Below are 11,868 nucleotides of genomic sequence, written 5' to 3'. Positions count from 1 at the left end.
CCTGTAGTTCCGGCTACTTGGAAGGCTGAGGCGGAAGGATCGCCAGAGCCCAGCAGGTCGAGGCTGTGGTGGCCGGGAGCGGCCACTGCACTCCAGTCTGGGCGACAGAGTGAGACTCCAACTCAAAAAAAAAAAAAAAAAAATTGTAGCATAAATATTAACTGATAAACAAAGTTCCACTGTAGCTATTTGCTTTTAATTTTAACATAAACTAACAATTCACTAAATTCAATTATTTTAAGCTAATAGATTAATCTTTTTGCTGTTCTTTCATACAAGTGATTTCAAAATGTGTGCAATGAAAAACATTAGTTATAAACTAAATTAACTGTATATAGTCTCATAAGAAAAAAGGTAGGTGATCAAAATGTTGATCATTTGAATAATATCAGTACACAAAATACTTCCTTTAAGGTCTCTGTTGTTATAACATTTAATTGACAAAAAACTTAATGCTTAAAAGGGAAAAAAACCTGCCAAGTATAATTTTGAATGATTATTTCCTTCAGTTTTTTTATATCATTTTACCGGATTCATAGACTAGCTAATAACTTACATAAGTGTTGTCTACCAAATGTCATTATTTACATGCCTACCCTATGTCCTTGTCACCATAAATGTCTGTAAAATGGGTTCCAATTAGAGGCTTTCCTTACCCTTCTTGTGCCAGTTCACCAACTTACTCTTAAGTCAGGTTCACCAGATTTTAGTGTTACCAGGGCTGCTTCGGTTGTCTTGACAGCTCCCTCACAATTATAGAGAGAATGATGACCCTGATTTTGCTTATGGCCTGGGAGAACCTATACCTCTGCAAAACGAGGGAAGCCCCTCCCCACATACTAGATTCTTCCCGTCATCCTTTGAGAGAATTGCTGGGAGAGATACTGGAGAGAGTGGTTATGACCAGGAACTGTTCCCAGGGACTCTCCTAGAAGGGCAGGGAAATCCTGTACTCATAAAAGTCAAAGAAAAAAATTAGCCCATCACAAAGTTTAAAAATGACCATAACAGAGACTTTCCCTAATTTGCTATCTCTCCCAGGCATCTGCGAATCAAACCCAATTAAAATTCCAGTAATAAACAGGGGGAATATGTTTTGTTCAAGCAAAATAACAGAGTATTTTAAGTAGCTTTTTCTAAAATTTCTGCTAAAAATGTCTGCATGCTTTTATAGCAGTTTGCTTTAATATATGAGATACCATCAGGTATTGGTTTACTGAGCTGCTTGTGGCACTTCACATTTCTTTTCTTAAATATAAGCAATTTCCAGCTAAGCCTGTTCAATCTTAGTAAATGACATGAATAAAGTTGCTGTGAACTCTCAAAAAATTGAACATCCTACAGGATCTGCTTCAGTGTCATCTATCAGCCTAACCAAGGGCACCGATGATGTGCCCGTCCCCCCTCCTGTTCCTCCTCGAAGACGACCAGAATCTGCCCCAGCAGAGTCTTCGCCATCGAAGGTAAAGTAGAAAATCGGTTATCTAGAAATTGGAACCATTACAGTTACGTTGTGATAAGTTGCTTATGTCTAGCTGAGTTCTTGCTGGGACGGGCTAGCATTTCAGAGTATCTGGGCTTAAAAGTTTAAACAAGGATTCAACATGGATTTAGCATGCAGTAACGTTTGTTTCTTTTCTAGGCAGCTTTTGGGTATGTTTTCAAAATCCTGGTGAACTTAAAGAATGGGTATTGTAAAGGAAGAAAACAAGGTTCAGCCTATAAACTGAGAGTAACTTAACCTCAAGCAGTTCTTTGAAAACAGAGAGACAGAAAGAGAGAGAGAGAGCTGAGAGAGAGAGAGCTGATGCCTTGGATGAAGGCACATTATAAGTGAAACTGTCTTAGCATAAGCTAAAAATACCTCATCTGAGCCCTTCGCAGAGAATCTGCCCTGCTTTTCGATGAAGTTTTCATGAAAATTCTGGGTTGGAAAAGACCCTAGAGGCTCAAAATAGCTGTTTTTTCCCACTTGTTTTCATTGTGGGGGGGCAGCTGGTAACTGAATTCACTGATTCTTAAGCTGGGCAGAGGGCAGAGCACCCGAAAGCAGCCACTCCGCGCGGAGCTTCATGGGGCGTTTGGTAGAGAGGTCATCTGGCACTGAAACCAAGAGGTAACCTAGGCTGAGTCGGAAGCACGCTCGCGTTAGCCTGAGCGATAGGCAAGCAGTTGTAAACAACGTTTCGAGAGGAAAACCGAGGGTGAAAACTTGGGCAAATCGTGTTCTACGAATTGGCAGAGGCTCCCGGTTAAAAGCCTGTGCCAGAATCCCCAGCCACACCCGCGTCCTGCCAGCAGCGTGTCTGAGAACCCCAACTCCACTCTTCACATGCAGGGTGCTACGTAAAGTACTTTAGTAATGAGTGTGTGCTTTCTTCTTCGTTTCCTCTGTTAGATTATGTCTAAGCACTTGGACAGCCCCCCCGCCATCCCTCCCAGGCAGCCCACGTCAAAAGCCTATTCGCCGCGCTACTCCATCTCAGACCGGACCTCTCTCTCAGACCCTCCTGAGAGCCCCCCCTTGCTGCCGCCACGAGAGCCCGTGAGGACACCCGACGTTTTCTCCAGCTCACCACTACATCTCCAGCCTCCCCCCTTGGGCAAAAAAAGCGACCACGGCAACGCCTTCTTCCCCAACAGCCCCTCCCCCTTCACACCGCCTCCTCCCCAGACGCCGTCTCCTCACGGCACGAGAAGGCACCTGCCGTCACCACCACTAGCGCAGGACGTGGAGCTCCACGCCGTGGCCGGGCCGCCCGTTCCTCCGCGGCAGAGCACTTCTCAGCATATCCCCAAACTCCCTCCAAAAACTTACAAAAGGGAGCACACGCACCCCTCCATGCACAGAGACGGCCCGCCCCTGCTGGAGAATGCCCACTCCTCCTGAGCGCCTCTGTCCCGGGACGTGTGTGGTCCCAGCCCAGATCCATTGCTGGCGATGGATGCACTGAGTGTGCCAGCACTGAGGAGCTAGAGGAGAACTCCAAACACTAAGGACTCTGCGTCAAGACGCAGTGTGAGACCATGAATTTTAACCTGAACGTGACTATCCGATGAAATGGTGTTCCGGTTGCGAGTACGGAAAGACTGATCGAGAGGAACTGGACGACTGATTGCACCTGAAAATCGCGTCACGGGACGTTTTCCGGCCAATAGGCAGGAGTCCTCTTTTGTGAAGTGATCTTTATCGTTAAAGGGATGGAAAACACAGTCTAGTGTCCAGCAGGCCCACGTGATGACAGTTTTTTGTAACTCAAAATATTATGCACTTTTAAAAAAATCTTAAACAGGGATCTTAATATCCTCCTTTGTTTTCCTTTGCTTTACTCTTCTACTTTAGAATATTTTCTTAAAAAATCACTCAAAGGACTGTGAGGAAAGGCTGTGGTACCTGACCTTGTCACAATCAAGGCCCAGCACTGTACTACAGTCCTGTTTACAGATTATTACAGTGACTCGAATGGGTACCGAGGCTTCACCAAAGAGGTACTTTTTTGTTGTTTTTTTTTTAAAGAATAATTATACCAATTTTAAGAGCATTCCCCCCTCCTACCCCACACACCCAAACAAAATGTGGTGGTGTTGCCTTCAAACAAGAGAAGTTTTGTGTCATTAACGTGACAGAAGAACTTTTTTTTAAATGTAACTGTCAAGTATACTGTTTGCATCTAGGAGACTGTTAATCTCTGCTAGATTGTCATTCTCCCTGTCTCCTACAAAGGTTTACTGGTCATCCATGCCATGGCTCATAGCTGTCCTCTAACCGCACCATGGAAACGCAGGCACGTGATGAGGAAAGAAGCACTTGCTGGGCCTCCCTGACACCACTCATGTGTTACTAGTAGCTGGGTAACCGGCATACCCAGAATTACCTTGCATTGCCTAAGTCATGTGTATATAGTGAATGTTATATAATATACCTGGCAGGTCTGTTTTAATTTAATTAAATAAAGATACAAATACTTTGTTTGGCTGGCATATATTAAATTATTATATGGAGAAAATGGTCGATTCTTATTTCTTTCAGTTGAGAAACACACAAAAACACTAAGCATAAACGCACGTCTCGTGGTACGCCCTGGTCTCCAGTTCTGGATATATATGTATTGATCTTAAAGAATGATCTAAAGTCGCAGTTGGGCATGTAGGAAAATACTTGGTTAGAATAGGGTGGGTATGTCTTAAGCAGAACTTCGTTTTTTAAGTTCCTACACAACGTGTATACAGTTGGTTAAGGTTTATATTGAACATTCTGCCTTGCTTGAAGTCTTCTGCTCTATCAGAACTATTCATACCAGAACATCTACCTGCATCATTACTATCTTAATGTGGATTATTCCTTAAGCCTATGGACTGCTCTTCTGAGTCTAACAAATACTGTGACTGAAATGCATGCATCTTGTTGAAGAGAAAACATTTTCTTAACCTCCACTAGGATGTCTGTGAAATGTGCAGAATTGCATCCTTAGAGAGTCATCAGTTCATCAGTATCTGCATGTGTCTTCTGATAATGAAGTAACATTTCAGCAATTCTGTTAACCACGCCATTAGAGACATTTTTAGAAGTGCTGCAACATGGTGGAAACCTAGTACTTTAATAATTTCCTGTGATATTTATTAGAGCATTAAATGTACATCACGACAGTACAGTACATGATCCTTTAAGACCAGAAAGTATGTTAATTGCACCATCATTAAGCAGTCTGTCCTATCTTTCCTTATTTATTTGAGTTGAGTTCTTTTTGTTTAATATCTGTGCCATTCCTGTTATGATAGCCATTTTTCTCTTTAGAAAATGATTTCCCTTTTAAAAGTGTCCTAAAACATTAACTTCACATCCCTTCTTGGATGCAAATTGTCCATGAGACCATGCAACATTATTTACCTAAGCATGCTTACTAGTGCTGCTACAATTAATCATGCTACACATTCCAGAATCTTCCATGACTTTGTTTGGCCGACTTCATTGTCCCTGGGACTTTCCTTTTTATGACTTATTGATTGCTTTTGTATTGCCCCACCCCCACTTCAAATGAGAACCTGAGAAAAGTCACATTGGAGCCCATTCAGTATCTCTCCAGCTAGTGTGTTAGTCTTCAGCAAGGTGATGACCCCTTTTCAACCTTCCTGATCCTATAAAGAGGAAAAACTCAGATTTGGGGTTCTAATATTTCTCCCAAAGGGAACCATTCTTCTATCCCGTGTTCTAGGAGACCACTTCACTGTGCAACAGTTTTATATGCATCGTGAATAGAGGATATTTTTATTCTGAAGTGTGACATTTGGGTAAAAATATTTTCTGCAGTGGTAACTGACTTTAAAAATTCCAATTTGGATGTCCTTAGGTGGAGGTGAGAAAACCGTATCCTTGCCTTCTCAATGTGAAACATTAACCAGTTGACAAATGTTTCCTTTGTAGTAACTAAAATATACTTAATCAGGGACAAGAAGTGGCAGAAAAGATAACTGCATCATTTCAAAATTCTGCTTTTGAATCTAGGACATTACAAAGGAGTCAGTGCAGCATGACTTTTTGTTAACCATGTTCCAAAATGTGGAACATTTCTTTTAGAAATGGAAATGTTCCCAAATGTTTCATTATCTTTGAATCACAAAATGAAAATATTTCAAGGCTGAATTTATGTAGTGGGCTGGTAACCAATATAAATAGAAAGGCAAGCTTTTCACATGTAAGCACTTTTTAAAACAGGAACAGATTTAAAAAAAAAAATAGGTTTCTAAATTTATTAAAAGATTGAAGCTATGTACTCTTCCCAGTCCTCCAAATGTATTTTAAGACTACAAATGATCAAGAAATATATCAACATTAAAAGTTTGCTTAATTAAAGGTTATTGGCATCAAGTTATACGTTTAGTGGGTTACTATTCTCTAACAATTCAAGGATGCTTTAATGGCTCTGAATTTAGCAAAGAGCATGCCACACTAAGGCTACAATCCACAGAAAAGTCTAGTGAACAAGTAGTGTGTCAGCTGGAGGCCATGTCATGGTTCTAAATTCCTAATGGTTTTTCTTCATAAATCAAAAATTACCTTACATAAGCCAAAAATTAGCTGGTATTTATGATGAGGATCTTAATTCTCAAGCTTAGCTTACTTTAATCTTGTTTTTCATTGTTTGTCTTTTAATATGACAGCTTAAATTCAGATCTTTAAGTGGCTCAGCAAAATAAATGGGAGGTGACCCAATTCATTAGTGTTGTACATAGTGAGGAAAACCTTTTTGTTCCACCAGATTTAGAAAGAAACATATATTTCTTGGTATTCTGCTGCTGTAGATAGTTCACACATTCTTTTAACCTGTATTATGTGACTGTACAAGTAGGTCCTGTTGTATTGCACATCAATCTTTACCAGTAAATAAACATCAAAAGGTTAATATTGGTTTGGCTGAAAGAGAATTATGCAGTAAAATTATTTTTAAGGGAACATGATGGTTTTATTTATTCAACACTTTTCTCTTTTGAAACATCTCACTATGAACTTTTAAGATCATTTCTAAATTCCTTATACATGAGCCAGTGAAATACTTTGAGCTCTACTTAAGAAGCATGAAGTCTATACAATAAATCTAAACAGCAAAAGCACTTGTAACTTGTTTTGTAAATTTCATGCCTTATTTTCCATTTTTGACACCGTAAAGTGCATTTTCTGTCGACTGTGAGCAAATTTCCCTTTTGCCTTTAATGAAAATAGTGCATTAAGTAGCCAATTGCTGCAGAATTATAAAGCAAGTTAGCTGCAAGTGGGTCATATTGGACTACCACTCAAAGAACAAACGCTTAACGGATGGAAGGTACAGGCGGTGTGGCTTAGGGAGAGCACCTGTGCCAGATGCATGCCACTTTGAGTAGCTGCCAAATGTGCCTTTAATTAAGAACATCTCTAATTGTTTTCTTCAGATCAAGTCAGCATTTGGGGGCGGGATTAGGGCAGGGGACTCTGGGGTGCAAATATCTGGTGAAGCCACCAGAGAATTTGTTTGTCAAAGTGACATGTATAATTTTAGTTGAGACGTGTTTGTGTATATATGTGTATTTGCCTTTGTTTAGTAGCACGGTTATTTGCTAAAATAATGTCAAAAAATTGCTGTCAGTCTTACTTGATGTAAGAACAAAGTGTGGTCTCGACATCTGACTCGGCCTTTGTACCTAACTTGTCCGCAGGTGATCTTTGTATTCTGTGTGCAGCAGTGTTTGGTTTGCATTTAAAGTGAAAATAATGGCTGTTGTTTTTCCGGCATTACTAAGATAAACTGAAAAATAATAAAGAAAAATGCCTTACATAGCCCACAAGTGTATTATTTTGCATGTGTTTGTTTTAGAAGGAATACTGTTCAAGTCGTTAGTGATCCTCAGTTAGCTCTGCCTGCCAAATAGGAATGTTTTGCATTTTGCCATGGTCTGACTTTGGAGACACTTTTTCCTGGGTCAAGTCATTATAAAAGGATAAAAGAAGTTCCATATTTCCTTATGTGTCAAATCCTATAGGCGTAGTGAGTGGGAGGCCCTTGGGATGAGAATTAGTCATTCATAGTGGTCTTGAGAGTCACCTGGATGCTTTCAGAAGACAGGCATGTGTATTCCGCAAGAGTTTTAAGAGGTCACACTTCTCTGACAGGCAGCTTTTGCTGAGACCTGCTGGAATGAGACAGCTTGACCTTTAGCAATTCCCTCAAAGCTTAGCTTGCATGAAAAGACACGTTTAAGGTTTCAAGTAAAGAATTAACGCAAATGTGAGGTCAATCAAGATGAACTAGAATGTAAAAGTTGATGAATCTGGGCAGAGCATGGTGGCTCACACCTGGAATCCCAGCACTTTGGGAGGCTGAGCCGGAAAGATCACTTGAGTCCAGGAGTTCGAGACCAGCCTGGGCAACATAGCAAGACCTCCTTTCTACAGAAAAAAAAAAAAAGATAGAAAACTTAGCTGGGCGTGGTTGTACACAGCTACTTGGGAGGCTGAGGCGGAAGGATCGCCTAAACCCAGGAGGTCGAGACTGCGGTAAGACATGATTGTGCCACTGTAATCCAGCCTGGGCCACAGAGTGAGACTCCAAAACAAACACTGACGAATCCTTAGAGAGCCAATCCCCCTATTTAAAAAGGCAAGCGAGACCTGGAGAAGTGAGATGACTTGGCCAACGTCACATGGCTGTCGGTGATGGAGGACACCTACTCCACTTTGGTCCCTAGTCTTTGGAGGACTGTTTTCAGGAATATCTCAAAGTAATTAGTTTAAAGACATGCTATCCTTGATTTATACAAATTCATTTGGTAGACAACATGAAATCCAAGCATGGATTATTGAGGTATTCTAGGTAATCAATTTCACAGCTACAGGAAAACAATGTTAACATTGTCAGTTTAACTTGATTCTGAATTTGCTTCTGAAATGTCACTTTTGCATTTTAACCAAGTGATTTGCTTTTTTGCTTATTTTAATCCTGTTGGATCACCACAGATTCAGGGCACTTGTCTGTGGTACAGCCACAGCTAAGCCTGCCTTTTTACAGATAGATACACGTGGCCTCCACAGGCAAGGAGGGCTTTGATAGAGTTCAATTCCAAAGAAGTAGTTGATGGCCATTTTAGCATTTTAGGATTCTTGATTCTTACTGGAGGCAAGAAAAAGTATAGCCCATTTAGAAGCTAATTTCTCTACCCTAGTTACTCATCAAGAAAAGGAAGAATCGATGTGACCACATAAAGCAAGCAGGTGCTTTGGAATCATATCTGTGTTCACACTGCAGTTCCACTCCTTATTATATTAGTGACTTTTGAGGAGTTATTTAACTAATCTGAGTCTGTTTCTCAGCAGTTACAAGGAGGGTAGCAGATCTACTATTTGGGTCTGAGGTTTAAAAGTACTATGTATAAAGCACAACGCCTTTCTCAGAGTCAAAGCTTATCAAACGGTAACTAAAGTGATGAGTTTACCTGCTTTTAAATCTCTTTTTAGAGGTTGGTTGTTTATCTAGAAGACCCCATAATTGGATTCCTTACTGTCTGTCTTCCTTTGCTGTTTATCATCACTTGATTTTGAGTGACCTTAGGTTATACATATTTGATAAGGGCCCGTCTGACTAGACAACATTCAACAAATATTTATTGTTCCAGGTATAGTACTGATATTAGGAATATGGCAATGAACAAAACATCATGGCTTTTATAATCTGGTGAGGAGACGCAGACCGTAAGTAACAAGCATAATAAACAGGTATACTGTGTGTTAGAATGTTGTAACTTATGAACAAAAAAGGATATGGTAACTGGGAATGTGGGGGCAGGGGAGGTGACATTTACACTGCATGGTCAGAAGTCGGCATCACAGAGAAGGTGACATGAAGAGAGGTGTGTTGGAACGTATCTGGGAGAAGATACGCCACATCCCAGGGAACAGTCCGTTCCGAGGCCCAGAGGCAGGAGCATACTGGGTATATCTGAGGAACAGCGAGGTTGCTTGTGCCTAGGGAAGAATAAACCTGAGTGGGATAGAAGGAGATGGCATCAGAAGTTGAACGGTCCAGGTCACCTAAGCCTTTAAAAGCCCTTGTTATGATTTGGACTGCTTTGAGGGAAACAGAGTCCTTAGGAGGTTTGAGCAGAGAAGTGTCAAGTGACGTGATCTGATTTACTTCTAACAGGATGGCTCTGGCTGCCCTGCCGAGAATGGCTAGGGCTAAATGGTGGGAACAGGGCGGCTAGCCCAAGAGCAAGTGGTTTGGACCAGAATGATGGCAGTGGAGGTGGTAGAAGTCAGAGTCTGGGTATATTTGAAAGAGCCAACTTGCTGATAGACTAGGTGCAGAGTGTGAGAAAAACAGAATTGTCAAGGGTGTCTTCAGGCTTTTGGCCAGAGCAAATGGAAGGATAAAGTTTTGTTAACTGAGGTGGGAAGACATGGGTGAAGTAGACCACATTAAGCTCAGTAAATATATGAGACAGGTCAAAGAGGTGTCAAAGAGGCAGTTGGAGAGGCTGGTCTGGAGTTTGGGAGAGTGGTCCAGGCTAAAGATGACAACTGGAAGTCAATTTCGTAAAGATCATATCTTGAAGCCAGCAGACTGAACAACAAAGGAAGTGAGTATCAACTGGAAAGAAGCAGAAATCTAAGCAAAGGAGAACTCTGGGGCATTCTGACATTGAAAGAGGAAGAAGAGTCCTGCAAAGTTGCATGTGACTGGAGGTCGAGCTACTTAGGAGGCTGAGATGGGAGGACCGCCTGAGCCCCCAAAAGTTTGAGGCTGCAGTGAGCTATGCTCGCACCTGTGAATCTGCACTCAAGCCTGGCAACCTAGCAAGATCTCGTCTCTAAAATGGAAAACAGAGAGAGAAGCAGGAAAAGGGAAACCAGCAAATAAACCAAGAAGAGACTGCCAGTGCAGCCAAGTGAAAACCAGGAATGTGTTATGTCCTGGAGGCCCAGTAAAGAAATTACTTCAGAAGGAGGACGTGATCATCAGCCAGTCAAATCCTCCTTGGCAGGGAAAGTCAGATGACTGAAGATGGATCATTCCTTTGGGAATGTGGGCGTGACGTCACTGGTAATCTCGACACAAGGCGGGGAGTGATGTGGGCAAAAGCCTGGGTCTCGTGAGCTTAATAAAGAATGGCGAGAGAGGTGCAGGAGCTGTTTCCTCTCAAGTTTTATGATAAGGGGAAGCAAGGAACTGCCCGAACAGTCAGAGAGGATTTCTTTTGCTTTAAGGATGGGAAAAATAAGAGCATGTTTGTATGCTGAAGGGTTTGCTCCAGTTGAAAAAGAAAATGTGACCATGATTGGGGTGGGACATAGTAAGCAGAGACATCCCGCGGAGACACAAGCCCAGATGGCATTCACCAGTTGTCCTGACAGTAGAGCTACTGTCCTCGGCTTGAGGACACGGAAGATGGACTTGCATACATGAGGAGGAAACCACGCATGTCCCTGTGCCGCTGAGAACTCACATTTAATGTTAGTAAGTCTGAAAGGAAGGGCAAGAAGGATACAAATGATAAGGAGCAAGTATGGATGACTAATAATGACATGCACTTAAAGATGCTCTTGGGAAACAACAGATTTTGGAAAACAAGTTATTTGTTTGGGGATGAAATCTGTGACTACTTTGAACATCTAACAACTTCCCAAAAAGGTGTTTTGAGCATTACCTAAATTCCTATCTTTATGTTCTTGTTAAAACTCAGGTCTAGTGTCACACAAACTTTGTTTTTTCTCCTTGAGATATACAGGTCTCCGCCAGTTTTCCCAACTTTCTTTTAATCCATGTCCCTTTTTAAAAAACGGTGTCTCAGCCTTCCTTTTTCTCCCAACCCATCCCCACCCTGAGAACCTACGGGCCCCCATGTCATGAAAACCAGGGCTGATGCCGTGAGTGCCGCCCTCACGCCTTCTGTCAGCTCCCTGGAGGAGAGACTCCCAACCACTCTGAAGTATGATGGTTTCAAGCTCAGGAAGAAGGTTGCTAATGGTGATGTTTCAGGAGCAAGTTTAGTCTGAAGACTAGACTTAATTTTCTTATACAACTGAATGTAGGACATTCAATTTGTCATCTTTCTAAGTGCATGCAACTGAGTATCTGGAATACTCAGTCGACTTTACGGTTTATAAAGGGCACTGATCCTGTGCATATGTCTCTTTTTTATTCAAAATCTTACTGTATAAGATAGTAAAGGTCACAGATGATTAAGAATATAAAAATAGGCAGGGTGCAGCCGGGCTCGGTGGCTCAGCCTGTAATCCCGCGCCTTTGGGAGGCTAAGGTGAGTAGATTGCCTGAGCCCGCGGGTTCAAGACCCGCCTGGGCAGCGAGACCTCATCTCTACAATAAATCAAAAAATCTGCTG

The 11,868-nt window shown here is 41.7% G+C and overlaps 1 protein-coding gene across 2 annotated transcripts in view; it reads left to right on the top strand.

Annotated features, from left to right (window-relative positions):
• SOS1 (SOS Ras/Rac guanine nucleotide exchange factor 1) overlaps positions 1-4,007 on the top strand; it is a 49,027-nt gene extending 45,020 nt beyond the window's left edge. For both annotated transcript variants that reach the window (XM_021717595.1, XM_008068138.2), the window contains 2 exons: positions 1,345-1,463; positions 2,399-4,007. In XM_021717595.1, coding sequence (XP_021573270.1) covers positions 1,345-1,463; positions 2,399-2,890 — 611 coding nt within the window. In that variant the 3' untranslated portion in view covers positions 2,891-4,007. The remainder of the gene's footprint in view (positions 1-1,344; positions 1,464-2,398) is intronic.
• Positions 4,008-11,868: the final 7,861 nt, after the last annotated feature.

This window comes from Carlito syrichta, unplaced genomic scaffold (assembly GCF_000164805.1).
Source record: "Carlito syrichta isolate Samal-C Ts95f unplaced genomic scaffold, Tarsius_syrichta-2.0.1 Scaffold309881, whole genome shotgun sequence".
Classification (NCBI taxonomy): Eukaryota; Metazoa; Chordata; class Mammalia; order Primates; family Tarsiidae; genus Carlito; species Carlito syrichta.
The sequence above is the reverse complement of the archived record's forward strand: the minus strand, read 5'-3'. Positions and strand labels throughout refer to the sequence as shown.